A 15,919-nucleotide genomic window follows, 5' to 3' on the forward strand; every position below is an offset into this window, starting at 1 on the left:
TTGGTATATCATCAATGTCTGTAAATTGGAAGTCAAGGATGGGAAGCAGTCATCCATGATATCCATGACCAAGGCTCTTGAGGCATCGGGAAAGTTCATAAATACCCTACCTACGTCTGAGCTCAAGTCCAGAAAGTCGAAGCTTCCTTCAATAAATGAGAAGCAAACTGTTCATCGGCCAGATGAGTGTAAAGTCACCCAAGCAAGTGACACAAGTGCCATTGGTGCCCCTTCCTCTTCCACCGCCACCTGTTCCTCCAGCACTGCCTCCTCCCCCACCAGTACTCCTACCACGGCCAAAGAGCTCCGTTACCAGTGGGTGGACTTCAGGCTAGGACAAATGTATGAGAATGGAGTAACTTTCCTGGTGAATATGGAAAACTGGCTGGAGAAACTGCTAGAAATCTCGAGATTTGTGCAGAACCTTGAAGTAAAGAAACAAGTGCGGTTCTCTCCTTCTCTTGGCACTACTTTTGCTCTGTTTTTACAGGTGAGTGCACGAGTATGTTGAAAAGTAAAAATGAGACTGAATAGCTACACAGATGTAATGGTAATGTAATCTCAAAACTGATAATTCACATTCAGATCTTTTCTAATATAGATGCAGATTAAAGAAACAAAGAGGAATTTGAATAGATATTAGGGTGATAGTTATAAATGAGTCTACAGAAAAAAGATGATGGGAATAATTTCTTGTTTGAATATTGTTATGGAAAGTCTCAATAAAAATAAAATTTAGATATGTAAAATTATACGAAGGAAATAATATAAGACAAGGTATAAGTTCAAAGTAATAGAGTACTGGTAGAGGAAAAAAATGAGTTCATGAATGAGTAAATTCATGAATGCAAAATGAGATGAAGACTTTCCCTTTTTTATAGAAATTTCAGGTAAATAATTTATCATTAATTTTTTTTTCTAAGCTTATTCATTCTTATTAGTAGAGCTTAGTATTTTAAAAAATCAGTATTATAGACAACTTTAAAATTATTATTTTTATAATGAAAAATGATACTAAAGTCTATTTCCAGAAGGAATTTATACTTAGCACCTTTCCAGGAAGGAATCAGAACCCTCACTGGTAAAGCAGACATAACCTACATTCGTGTGCGAGTGGTGCGAGTTGTAGGTCCTGTTGTGTGTGTTTATGGCATAGACACGGGCACCACGCATACCTGTCACTCAGTAGACCTCATTCTCTTGCCATCGACAGTCCTTAGTCACCCCCCTGCTGGACGTCTCGCCTTCTTGCCTGGTAATTAAGGCTATAGCTACTGTTATTTAATCTCCTGAGTTGTAAGTGAGGTCATAGGTAACCCATAGAGCATGCTAAACAGGAAATGTGAAAGTGTGTTAGATGTCATCAGATATTTTGTTGTGGTTTGGTTCAGTGTTGTTTTATGGTTTCCTAATATGGGGTGTCTTCTAGTTACAATTTGATTTAAGTTTCACTAATTTACTGATTTGATATTCTGTTGATTTCTTTGTGATGTTCTTGTTTACAAACTTTAAGAGTTTCTGGCATGGTGCTAAATGATTAGAATTTGATAAATTAGGGTTAATTTTTGTATGCAGGATTAGCAATTCAGCTCTAAATCCAGTTGCCAGTAGAAGAATTTGAAGAGGAAAATACCTCAAAGGATGTATTTCCATCTAACTTTAGTTGATATTAATATTCATGTAGCTTTTAAAGAAATAATAGTTCTTTCCCAAGATTGACTTCATTAGCAAAATAATGCTAGAATGGGAAGAGAAAGAAATGGACTTTTGGGATTCTATTTTATCTGTTTTATAAAGAATTTACTTCGGGTTTTGATATTCAGATAATTTTTATTTTTTATTAACTTTACAGTAAAAACTGCATCCTTCTTGATAGGCTGAATTACTTATAATTGCCTCATACAAAAAAAAAAGATGTTAAGCTATATTTGTTTTTTGTATAATTGAATATTTACTTTGGGTTTTTGCATTCTCTTTTTTCACAGTTGCACCGACACCAGGGTTTTTTTTCCCTTACACATTTTTTGGCCCTCCTTCTCGTCTCGTGCAGCACTCTGACTTGTATTGGATTTGAAAGGGGGTGGACATAAAAGTAGTCTTATTTATTTGGTTATTTGGTGTATTTTCAGCAAAAAGTCTTGCTAGTAATTTTGGGGGGACTACCTGTCTTTTGTCAGTTGCTAGGAACTAGAAAACTGAATTTACGACGCCCATTCTTTCACTCCCTTTTTGGGTATCTTTTTATAAAATTTAACCCGTGATCTATTTTTTTTATAAACCATTTCTTCAGTGAAACAAGTTCCCCATACAAAATAACATGTTTTTCCTTTTAGAATTTTTAAGCACTTTCCCGTCTAAGCCATTCCTCTCGCTTTGGAGTAAAGTTTACTTAGTCCCCCTCCAAGTTTTCAAAAATCCATACACATGTATGAAGTTCTCTCTTATCTTTGTGAATTTTTTTTTAGTCTTTCTCTTTAAATTTGGATATATTTTTTGTAAGACATGATTCCATACTTAGCGCTGATACTACAGTGTTGGAATCACTTGGGTATTTCATAGTGGTAGATGTTCTGGGTCTATTGTTTTAAAAGTCCTCATCATTGATTTATACACAACTTTTTCTTTGGTTTTGGCTTTCAAACAGCCTATGCCATATGATTTTTTTAATTTGTCAATGAATTGTATATAGTGCATATATATATATTATATATATATATTATATAATATTTTATATTATAATATTTTATATATATATTATATAAATTTTATATATTATTATAATGTATGTATGTATATATTATATATGTTATATGTGTATGTGTATATATAATATATATATATATATATATATATAAATATATAAAATATATTATATATATATATATATATATATATAAATTAAATTAAACACAAAAATAATGAAATTCAAATACAACAAAAAGTGCCTACTGAAACCCCTACACATGTAAATATACAGATATATATTCATATATACTCTCTAATTACTGATATTTTTAAGAGAGAACTATCCTACCTGTTAGCAATGTACATATGCTGCACAACCGGTTTCTCCTTCGAGTGCTCTCCCAACTATTTTGCAAAAGTTGCACAGTTAAAGGCACCAAGTCATCACACTGCAGCCACTTTGCCAATGGCCTGTTACAGCATAGTGAAATGATAATCATCAAATCGTAGTAATTTTTTAATGTGTTTGTTATTAAATTATGAGCTTTGCCCATAAAAGTCTTTCCTCAACTCATAATGGTTTAAAGAGGGGGGGCCCTTGCCCTATCAAATTATCATATCACATTTCACTACTTGTACATTTTGCTTTTCTTGAATAGAGAATGAATAATCTACTTTGACATGTACATCCATGTACACACCTGTACAACTATCAACATACATACATATGGATGCAAATATGGACACATATGTGTGCAAGTATACATGTGTACAAATGAACATTAAATTTAAATTTTGGGAAATGAGAAAAAAATTTCAAAAGAGAATTAATATTTTTATATTCCGAGATGATTTGAAAATTTTTGACTAAAGGGCCCCTTTTTAAAAAAAAAATAAACCTAAAAGCACCAGAACTCCTACCTCACACTCATTCACAAATCACACTCACTACTTCTTTTCACAAGGAGATGGAGGCTGGGAAACACAAGCTGCCACTGGCTCAGGCAGGAGGACCTTTCCAAAAAAGGAGGGGGGATGGGGGGGAATTTTTCTGAGCACATATGGGGAACCAGTCAAAAACTCTCATTCAAACTTCTTCAACATGTACAAATATATATGCATGTACATATGTATAAATAAATAAATAATTTTAATAAATATATTTATATAATATATATTTTATATATATATATTATATATTTTAATATATATATATATTATATATATATATATTATTAATTTTATATATCCAACCCCTATATAACTTTACCATATACATACATACTTATATATTTTATATTATATATATTAATATATTTATATTATATATAATATTTTTTTATATATAAAATATATATATATTTAATTATATATATGCACTATATAACTTTCATTGACAAAAAAAAATCATATTGGGATAGGCTGTTTGAAACCAAACCAAAGAAAAAAATTTGGGATAATCAAAGTGAGGGCCCTTTTAAAAAAATAGACCCCGAACATCTACCCCCCGAAATAAACCCCAAAGGGTTCCAAACCGTGTATCAGCACTAAGTATGGAATCATGTCTTACAAAAAATATATCCTAATTAAAGAGAAAGACTACAAAAAATTCACAAAGACAAAGAGATGAAACTTCATTACATGTGTATGGATCGTTGAAAACTTGGAGGAGGGAGCTAAGTAAGACATTACTCCAAAGCAGAGAGGAATGTGCTATAGTACTGGGATAAGTGCTTAAATATTCCTATAAAGGAAAATACATGTTATTAGTATGGTGATACTATGTTGCACTGAAGAAGTGTGTTCATAACAAAACTAGATCACTGGTTAAATTTGATAACAGACTACCAAAGAGTAGTGAAAGAATGAGGTCTGTCGTAAATTCAGTTTGCTAGTTCCTAGCAACTGACAAAAGACAGGTAGTCCCCACAAAGTTACTAGCAAGACTTTCACTAGAAACTACACCAAATAACCAAATAAGTAAGACTCACTTTATGTCCACCCCTTGCAAATCCAATGACAAGTCAGAGTGCTGCACGAGAGCGAGAAGGAGGGCCAAAGTATGTGTAAGGGAAGAAACCTCTGGTGTCGGTGCAACTGTGAATAAAAGATGAATGTCAAAACCCAAATGTAAATATATCAATTATACAAGAAACAAACTATAGCTTAACATCTTTATGTAGTGAGGCAATTATTCAAGTAATTCAGCCTATCCAAGAAGTGATGACAGTTTTTATCTGTAAACTGTTAATAAAAATATAAAATTATCTGAATATCAAAACCCGAAGTAAACTTCTTGATAAAACAGCATAAAATAGAATCCAACAGTCCGTTGCTTTCTCTTCCTATTCTAGCATTATCTTTTGCTAATGAAGTCAATCTTGGGAAAGAACTATTATTTCTTTAAAAGCTATGAGAATATTAATATCAACTAAAGTTAGATGGAAATACATCCTTTGAGGTATTTTCCTCTTCAAATTCTTCTACTGGCAACTGGATTTAGAGCTGAATTGCTAATCCTGCATACAAAAATTAACCCTAATTTATCAAATCTAATAATTTTGCACCAGCCAGAAAATCTTAAAGTTTGTAAACAAGAACATCACAAAGAAAATCACAGAATATCAAATAAGATAAATGTGAAACTTAAACAAATTTTTAACTAAAGACACCCCATTAAAGGAACCATAAAACAACACTGAACCAAACCACAAAAAAATATCTATGACATTTAACACACTTTCACTTTCCTTTAGCATGCTCTATGGGTTACCTATGAAACCCATTACAAAACTCAGAGATTAAATAACAGTAGCTATAGCCTAATTACCAGCAAGAAGGCGAGACGTCCAAACAGGGGGTTACTAAGGACTGTCGATGGCAAGGAATGAGTTCTACTGGTACAGATGCGTGGTCCCGTGTCTATGCCTAAAACACACACAACAGGACCCACAACTCCCCACTCGCCCCCGAATGTAGGGTTTTGCTGTTTACCAGTGAGGGGTTTTGATTCCTTTGGGAAAGGTGCAAGATAAATTCCTTCTGGAAATAACTTTGTACCCTTTTTCATTTAAAAAAAATAATTTAAAATTTTCTTAAAAACTGATTTTTTTTAAATACTAAACTCACTAATAAGAATGAAAAAGCTTTAAAAAAAAAAAAAATGTAAATTATTTTCCCGAAATTCTATAAAAAGGGAGTCTTTATCCATTTTGCATTCTGAATTTACTCATTCATGAAACTCATTTTTTTTCCCCTACCAGTACTCTATTACTTTTAACTTTACCCTTGTCTTATATTATTTCCTTCGTATAATTTTACATATTTAAATTTTATTTTTATTGAGACTTTCCATAGCAATATTCAAACACAAATTATTCCCATCATCTTTTTTCTGTAGACTCTTTATAACTATCATCCTATATCTATTCAAATTCCTCTTTGTTTCTTTAATCTGCATCTATATTAGAAAAGATCTGAATGTGAATTATCAGTTTTGAGATTACATTACCATTACATCTGTGTAGCTATTCAGTCTCATTTTTACTTTTCAACATACTCGTGCACTCACCTGTAAAAACAGAGCAAAAGTAGTACCAAGAGAGGAGAGACCGCACTTGTTTCTTTACTTCAAGGTTCTGCAAATCTCGAGATTTCTAGCAGTTTCTCCACCAGTTTTCCATATTCACCAGGAAAGTTACTCCATTCTCATACATTTGTCCTAGCCTAAGTCCACCCACTGGTACGGAGCTCTTGCCGTGGTGGAGTACTGGTGGGGAGGAGGCAGTGCTGGAGGAACAGTGGCGGTGGAAGAGGAAGGGCACCATGGCCTTGTGTCACTTGCTTGGGTACTTTACACTCATCTGGCCGATGAACAGTTTGCTTCTCATTTATTGAAGGAAGCTTCGACTTTCTGGACTTGAGCTCAGACGTAGGTAGGTATTTATGAACTTTCCCGATGCCTCAAGAGCCTTGGTCATGGATATCATGGATGACTGCTTCCCATCCTTGACTTCCAATTTACAGACATTGATGATATACCAAAAGTAAATAGTGTAGAGATCCATGTGTGGGCCCATATCTGCAATGTTTCCTGGAATATAGTTTTGGAGTCTCTGTGCTCATGCGAATGATTTGTGCTTTTGCGGGGTTTGCCCCCTTGGCATATTCCATGACTTTTCTTATGGAACTTTCCTTGTATTTCGTCCCCTCCCTGAATAAAGCACTACCTAATAACAATTTTGATGAATTTTGGTTCTTGTGCCCCTGTTCATTTTGTGAATATGCCCTTTTATAGCACCCTTAACATGGGTCATGCACTCCAAACCCAATTATTTCTTTCAGTTATTTTCCATGAAAGTTGTAGCTAATGTATTGGTAAAATAAAGTAGAAAAACTGAACAAGATCACTGTTGTCTTAAATCATTTAGTGAAAGATGAGATTTTTTTCAATAAATTCTGAATTTTGAGAAGCTAGACTTAATATCTACGAGATATTTCTTAAAGTCTGACAGAGATTCACTAGTTTCCTCTAAGTCTCCTGATATGGTTTTGGCATAGAGAGAAACTTTATTCTACATATAAAAATATCGAACTTATCTAGGATTTTTCCCAATGGATCGAATGACAAATTTGTTCTACAGGGTTTTTAAATAAAAGTCATAGGCTGGTATTTTTAAAGTCACTGTCACTGCCCGCTCTCATTCAATTTATTTTATTGGGGAATTCCCTCTGTGCTTGACTGTACGAGCCTAAATACTGGATTTCTTCATCATTTTGACCAATCGTCCGCCAATCCTGATAAAGCACATTTCTCTCAATTTCTGTAACATTTGGCTGATGATTTATAGTGCAATCGGGGATGTAATTGTTCCAGCTGCATTAATCTTTCATGTCTTAATTTAAATAACTCACATCCCTTAGTTTCCATCTGTTTACTGCCATGAGACCCATGATCTATATATCCATCATTTACAGTCTGGGCACTTTTTGTACCTCCTGTCCTCCTTTTTTTTCTCTCGTCTTTAACAACTTCATCAGCAGAGTATTTGCTCAACCCCAAAAGATGAAGAACTGGGCAAGTATGTTTCAACTATTGAAGTCCCAGGTTCCCTCGGGTTTTATTCCTAGGTGTAACTGAGTGAAGACCTGGAGTGCGGCCTTGAGAGTGCATGATAAGATCACTGTGGAGGCCATCTTCAGGGTTGAGGAGATCACTAGGCTGGGCAGCATAAGGTCTTGATGTGTGACTGTGGACTCCAGGACCTTGTGCCGTCAGACCTGTGGTTTCAATACAATGCTGAGAGTCCTCTTCAGAAGTCATCCTAATTCGGTGTTACTTTCTTGAGGAGGAAAAAAAAGGAATAAGGTAACGAGGCAATTGAAAAACAGAATGCATAATCTAATATAGCTACATATATTCTGTATGCATATCTATATCTATATGTATGTATATATATAATATATATATTATATTATTATATATATATATATATTTATATGTTATATATGTAATATATATATATATGTATATATATGTATATATATATAATTATATGTATGTATATATATTGTATATATATGTATATATATATTTTCATATATGTATTTATATATGTATATATGTATTATAATATTATGTATATTATAATAATATATATATATGTTTATATATATATGTATATATTGTATATATATTATGTATTATATATATATGTATACTATATATATATATATATTTTATATTTTATATATGTATTACTATATATATGTATATATATTATTTTATCAATTTTTATATTATATAGTTTTATATATAATATATTATATATATTTTATATTTTATATTTAGTAATATATCATATATATATATTTCATATAGTACTAATATATATTAATATATATATATATATAAGTATTATATATATAATATCAAATTTTATTTTTTTTATATATATTATATTTTATATAATAAAATTTATATATATTATATATAAATATTATATTATTAATATATAATATATATTATCTAGTATATATATATCTAATTTATATATCATAATATAATATATACCCATCCTATAGATACTATATTTTATTATATCAGATATCTATATATATTTATTAATATTATATATTTATAATTTATATATATATATATCTTATCTAATTTAAAATATATATATATATATTATTATCTATATATATACCTTTAAAATTATAATAGTATTTTTTAACATCAGATCATCCATTCTTTATATATATATATATCTATGTTTCTATATATCTTATTATCCTTATATTATCTAATATATCTACATATTTTATTATACTTATTTTATCCATTATCATATGGTATATAATTTTATCATATTGTATCTATAATCACTATTATATATATTATTATATATTTATGATATATAAATTTATAATATATACTTGTCTATATATATGTTTATAGTTAAATTATATTCTACTTATATTGTATATTATATTATATTTATTATATATTTAATTATATATTTGTTTATATATTGTAATTTTATATATTATATATTAAAGTAGATAATATTTTAAATTTTTTATCTTATTTATTTTTATGTTCATTTTTGTTTTTAATATTTATATGTTCAAAAATATGTTTATATATATTTAAATTATCTTTTTATTATAGTAAAAATATATTATATATTTTACTATATATAAATTTTTAAAATAATATATTATATCTTTTCTATTATTTTATATTTAAAATTTTTATTTTATATTTTCTTTATTTTTATATATATATTTATTTCTTTTTTTTTTTTTTAATTTATTTAATATTATTTATTATATAAAAATTTATATTTATATTTATAATATATATGTATATATATATATATTTTTTATATATTATATGTTATTATTATATTTATATTTTAAAATTTTGGAACTATATTTGTATAATATAATATATAATTATAATATAATATTTTTTTTTTTTTTTTATATATTTTATATAATTTTTATATATTTATTATATTATAAATTATTTTTTTTTTTATTATTATTTTTATTAAAATTTTAATTTTTTTTATTTATATTGTTTTTTTTATATTTTTATTTTTAATTTTTAAATGTTATATATTTTATTTTTTATATTTATTATTAATATATATTTATATTTTTTATTTTTATTAAATAAATTATAATATATTTATATTTATTTAAAGTATCCTATATATATTATATATATTATTATTATAATTTTATTATAATATATTATGTATATAATTTTTTGTATAATTATTATTATATATAATGTTCAAAATATATATGTTAATATATATTTATACATATATATTTATTATAATATATATATGTTACATATATATTAAATTTTATAATATTTATAAAATTAATTTTAATATATATATTATACATTTTTTGTTATATATATTATTATTATATTATATATATATGTATATATATAAAAATTATATATTAATGTTAAATTTTATATTTTTTTGTTACATATAAATTTTTCTTATTTTGTATCATAATATATGTATATAATATTATTTATTATATATATATGTTTTTATTATAGTTTAATATAAATTTTTTAATATATATTTTTCTGTATATTTTATAATCTAATTTATTAAAATATATATTGTATATTTAAATGTTTTTAATAATATATAATTAAAATTTTATATATATTGTTTTTTGTATAATATATATATATATTTTTAATATAATATAATGTTAATTTATTTAAAATTTATATTTTTCCATTATATATGTTAAAATTGTAATTCTATTTAAAATTATAATATTATATGTAATTTTTTTTTATATTAATTGAAAAAATTTTTAAATTATAATATTATTTTTATAAAATTTTATTTATTTTTATATTTGTTTATATGTATTATAATATGTATATTTATTAATTAAAATTGTTATATATATATTATTTAATTGTATATTTATTTAAAAATATATTATAATTTATTATATTTCTTTTATTAATTTTCTAAACTATTTCTTCCCTTTTATAATTCTATATTTTTATTTTATATATTTATTATTTTTTTTTTTTTTCTCTTAAATTTCCTTAATTTTTTTATATTTTCGTTTTTCTATTTTTAAATATTATTTTCTATCTTTTTTTTTTTTATTTTTTTTTTTTATGTTTTTTTTTCTTTTTATTTTTTTGTTTTTATTTTTTTATTTTTTTTTCTCTGTTCTTTTTTTTTTCTTTTTTTTTTTTTTCTTCTTTTTTCTTTATATTTTTTTTTTCTTTTTTCTTTTTTTTATCTTTTTTTTTTTTTTTTTTTTTCTTTCTTTTTTTTTTCTTTCTTTTTCTTTTTTTTACCCCCCCCCCCCCCCTTTCCCTTTCTTCTTTCTCTCTTCTCGCCTTTTTTTCTCTCTCCTTCCTTCTCTCTTTTCTTCTCCTCTCTTTTCTTTCTCTCTCTCTCTTTCCCCTCTTTTCTTTTTCTCTCATCTCTCTCTCTCTCTCTTTCTCTTTCTTCTCTCCTCCCTCCTTTTCCTCTCTCTCTTCTCTCCTTCTCTCTCCTTCTCTCTCTCCTCTTCTTCTTTTTCTCTTTTTTCTCTCTTCTTTCCCCCCCTCCCTTTCCCCCCCCCCCCCCCCCCCTTTTTTTTTCTTTTCCCCCGTCTTTTTTTCCTCCCCCCTTTTTTCCCCTTTCCTCCTCCCCCTTTTTTCCTTTTTTATTTTCCCCTTTTTTTTCCTTCCCTTTCTTTCCCCTTTTTTTTTTTTCTCTTTTTATTTTTTTTTTCTCTTTTTTTGCCCACGGGTCTTGCGCCCCCCGGGGTGTGCCCCCCTCAAAAAAAAGTTTGTTTGGGGGCCCCTTTTGCTCTTCCCCTGCCCCTTTTTGCTAAAATTGGTTGGGCGTCTTTGTGGATCCCATTTTTCCCCGGGCCTTTCAAGTAAAATTGGGCCCCCTCCCCGTTTTGGGTCCCCGGTCCCCTGCCCCCCCTGTTCTTGCCCTGGCAACTTCCGTTTTTTTACCTGTTTCCCCTTTCTTCTTGTTTTTGGCTTATGCCCCGCCTCTTGGGGGGCCCAAAATAAACCTTAAAAAAACCCCAAATAAAAGAAAAGAATGGTTTCAAAAAAACGAAAATACCTTTAAAAAAAAAAAATAGGAAAAAACGAATAGAATTAACAAATCATCATTTTAGGACTAAATTTGATCCCAAAAAAAAATTGACTTGAAAAATCCATAACAATTTAAACAAAACAATAATGAATCATTTATGAAAAAATTACATCAAAATTTGGGGGAAACAGAACTTTAATTAAATTCTGTAATATTAAAAAACCAATAACGAATATGGAATCACCATATATGGTCAACAAACGACAGAATTGAAAAAATTTTAAACCTTCAAAATAATGCATTTAGAATCCAACAGATACTTCGATCAACCCAAAATAGCCACAGGCCTGACAAATAGCAATACACCAGAATAAAAGAATTAGAATGTACCAGTTAATTAAAAATTTTTGAAAAAAAAAGATAACATGCCAAATTAAAAATCTAACCTAAAAAACAAAGATAAAATGACTTATTTACATAACTGAAAATGGAAAAAAATGGAAAAAAATTTTAAGGGAAAGGGGAAATTTTCCCCTCCCCCGGTTCAAAAAAAAAAGTGTTGGGGGGAAATTAAAAAGAAAAAACCCCCCCTTTAACAAAACTTTACTGAGGTAAAAAAAAAAAAAATTATGGGGGGTTAAAAAAAAAAAAAATTTTCCTTAAATTAAAAAAAGAAAAAAACTGTTTTGAAAACAAAAGTATAAACGAGTTTTTCTTAAGCAATTAAAATAAAAACCCTAAAAAAAAAAGCCCAACGTTCACATCTATAAAGCAAAAAACTTTCCATTTTCAAAAAAATTTTAATTTTAACCAATTTATTAAAACCCAAAAAATTTAAAAAAAAAGTGCCCTTAAAAGAAAAAAAGGAAATTCAATGAGTAAAAACCCAATGTAAAAAGATTGCAGAAAATTTCCAAAAAAGGAAAAAAAAAATAAAAAATTTGGGATTTTTAAAAGGTTTTAAAACAAAAATTTTAAAAATAAAATTAAGGGGAAATCCAAAAAAAAAATTAGTAAAAATTTTTTAAAAAAAAAGATTAAAAAAACTTTTTTTTAAAAATAAAAGTCTTTTTTAAAAAAAATTTACCTGAAAAGCCCAAGTTTTTCTCGAAAATTTTAAAAAGTTTAAAAAAGGTAAAAAAAATTGCCTTTTTTTAATTTAAGGGAAAAAACCCCGAAAATTTCTTTTCTGTGAAATTTTTTCCAAAGGAAAAAATAGTATTGAAAAACGGGTCCCCAAAAGAAAAATGGGAGTGTAAGAATATTTAACCCCAATAAAAAAAAATTAAAAAAATTTTGTTTAATTTTTTGGCGTTTTAGTACTTCTAAAATTTCTTAAGATTTTTTTCCGTGTTGTAATGGAAAAATTTATAAAAAGGTTTGGGGTAAAAAGTTTCAAACAAATATTTTTTTTGGGGGTAAGGAGCCTTTCCCCTTAATGGAAATTCCCATTTGAATAAAAACCGGGGAAAGTGGTTAAAACGCCACCCTCAGAAAAAAAAGTTTTAAGAAATTTTTTAAAAAAAATTTTTTCCCCGGCCTCAAGGCTTAGCGGCAAACGTATTCAGAGTTCTTGGGGAGGGCCCCCTTTTTTTTTTTTTTTTTTTTAAAAAACAGGGGAAAAGGAAGGGCAAAAATTATGGCCAAAACCAAGGTAAATAACTTTTTAAAAAAGGGGTAAAGCGACAAAAGGTGGGAGAGAAAAGAAGGAAAAAGAAAAGAAAAAGAAGGAGGGGGGGGCAAGGTGGGGGTGTCCCCACAGGGGGCCCCCCGGTCCCCGTTTAATTTTGTTGAAAAAAATTTTTAAAAAAATTCTGACGGTTTAAGGGGGTTTCGGGTCTATTTTACTTATTTTAAAATTTTTGGCCCGGGGGGGGGTTTAAAAAAGGGGGGGGGTTTGGGGGGGCCCAAAAATTTTTTTGGTTAAAGGGTTTGGGTGTTAAAAGAATGGCCAAGAACAAGTGTTCAGCACAAAGGTCCTATGGGATTGGGCACTATTTTGGGGGGAAAGGGGGAAAGATAAATTTACGATTATGGTATATGGAAAGAAGAGAAGGAAAACCCCGTGGGGGGATAAAATTTAATATTTGCCAACTAAAATCAAAGGTCTAACACTATGGGGAAAGTATTGTGGGGAAAAGGGTAAAAAGGGTTAACGTCGGGCTAAACGACAGTACTAATTTCTCATTATTGAAAAAATTCTGCCCCTTTAACATCCAAACCCTTAGCGGCGTATTCAAATCTATGGCGTGAAGCTTGGGGGGGGGAAAAAAAAAAAAGTTAAGGAGTGCTATTGAAATCAAGGGATATGGAAAAATTTGAGGGTAAAGGGTCAGGAACGGTTAAAAAGGGGAAAATTAAAAGTTAAAAGGGTAGATAGGGGAGGATTGGGTAAGTAACCCCGGGAATGGGGGGTTTAGATTTGATAAAATACTGGGGCGAAAAAGGCAAAATGATAACGCTTAGGGAAAGTGGACCGAAAGGGGGGGGGGAAAAAAAAAAGGAAAAAATAAAAACCTTTCAAAAATTTTTTTGGGGAGGGGGGGAGGTAGGGGTACCCCCCCCCCCCCAACAAAAAACAAGGATTGGAGGAACGAATTAGAGGGTAGTATGGGAAAAAAAATTCGAGAAAAAGGTCAACCCCCTATGGTCAATTTCAGTGGGGGAAAAAGGTAGGAAGAGTTTTGCTCGGGGGAAGAGGTGTTAAGCAAAGGTGTAAACGCTGTGGGGTAGAAGGGGTTTGTGAAAGGTTTGAATGGGGGGAAAGGAGGGTTGGGGGGAGTTAGTGGGAAATAGAGTATTGGGGGGAAAAACCCTAAGGATTAGCGTTTTTTTTTTTTTTTTTTTTAAAAATTTTCTGCCGTGTCAAAACTTTTCATTAACGGTTATACAAATTTGCAATAGGGTGGGCTTGGGGAGGTGAAGCTTAAAAAAAGGGTTGCAAAAAGCAGCGTTGTGGAAATTTTGTGATAAATGTACTAAAGATACATAGCATTTTAAGTTGAGCGAAATGGGGGAAATAGACGAAAGGGGGAAGAGGGGGAAAAGACCCTGCAAAAAATTAGTCGAGGCGAAGGGCCCATGTCCTGGCAAGGGGCGCCCCACGGAGGTGTGCTCTTACCCACTCCCCCAAAGGGGACAACGATCAAAGGGGTGGGGGGGTTGAAGTAACTTTCATCTCTAGAGGGTGTCCAACACTATTTTTTTTTTAACCTTAAAATTTGGGCGTTACGTAATTATGCACTTTGGGTTTATTTTATTCATAGGGCCTGCAAAAAGCCCATTTTTTATTAAATTTTTTGGGGTGGCATCGTTTTTAAAAACTGGACAGTCCCAAAGTCCGCACTTTAAAAATTTAATATTTTAAAAATCAGTTGTAAAGACCGATAGAATTTATGTGTCATTTTTACCCCGCATCTTATTCCTTTCAGTACACAAATTCCCCCCATTAGCAAGCATCCCTTATTTTTTTGGGAATTAAAATTTTTCACAATCCAAGTTTATTTTTGTAAGGCGTTTGGGGGGTTCCCCCTGGTAGACTTTAAAATGCAGGGGGTCGCACATTCTCCAAGCTTTTTCAAAGCGAAACCCAAAAGTTTATGGCCAGGTAAACGTTCTGCACTATTCATCTGAAAACCACTAAAAATGGCCAAAAGGCAACAGACAGGAAAACCTGAGGGGAGGGGGAAAAGGGAGGGGGTTTCCCTTTTTTTTATGCCTAAAATTAAATAAAACCGATTTAATTTTTTTTTTTATCAGATTTAAATGTTTAACATCAATTTTGTTAACACTAAAAAAATCATAAATGATTTTCTTATCAACTGAAACTTATTTTACCTTCTTTTCCCGGAACTTTATGGGGGCCCTTTATCTCATTGCACTGTCTGTCAAATTTTCAGAGGAGTCACATGGTAGGGAATTGCCACCTTGTTGAGACCAGGGGCCCCAAAAGACGAGGAAACTGCTTGATAAGGGGACAAGGCAAAGAAGGATCAATTCTTTTCTGTGGGGGGGGGAGGGAAAAAAGTTTAGTGCCAAGAGAAAACAGTTTTAAAAGGGCCCCTTTTAGCAAGTTTCAGAGTGACTGAGTAAAAATCTTCTGCGGGTAAAACTGGGTTTTCCCAAAA

General features: G+C 29.8%; 1 protein-coding gene across 1 annotated transcript in view; it reads left to right on the plus strand.

Annotated features, from left to right (window-relative positions):
* Nucleotides 1-15,919, plus strand: part of LOC119577046 — a gene marked incomplete in the record, with an annotated part of 25,298 nt that overhangs the window by 7,413 nt on the left and 1,966 nt on the right. Inside the window, 3 exon segments of the mRNA XM_037924719.1 lie at nucleotides 1-490; nucleotides 1,060-1,255; nucleotides 1,986-2,000. The exon segment at nucleotides 1-490 is cut by the window's left edge and continues 1,317 nt beyond it. Coding sequence (XP_037780647.1) covers nucleotides 1-490; nucleotides 1,060-1,255; nucleotides 1,986-2,000 — 701 coding nt within the window.

The sequence above is a fragment of the Penaeus monodon genome, chromosome 9 (genome assembly GCF_015228065.2).
Source record: "Penaeus monodon isolate SGIC_2016 chromosome 9, NSTDA_Pmon_1, whole genome shotgun sequence".
NCBI lineage: Eukaryota > Metazoa > Arthropoda > Malacostraca > Decapoda > Penaeidae > Penaeus > Penaeus monodon.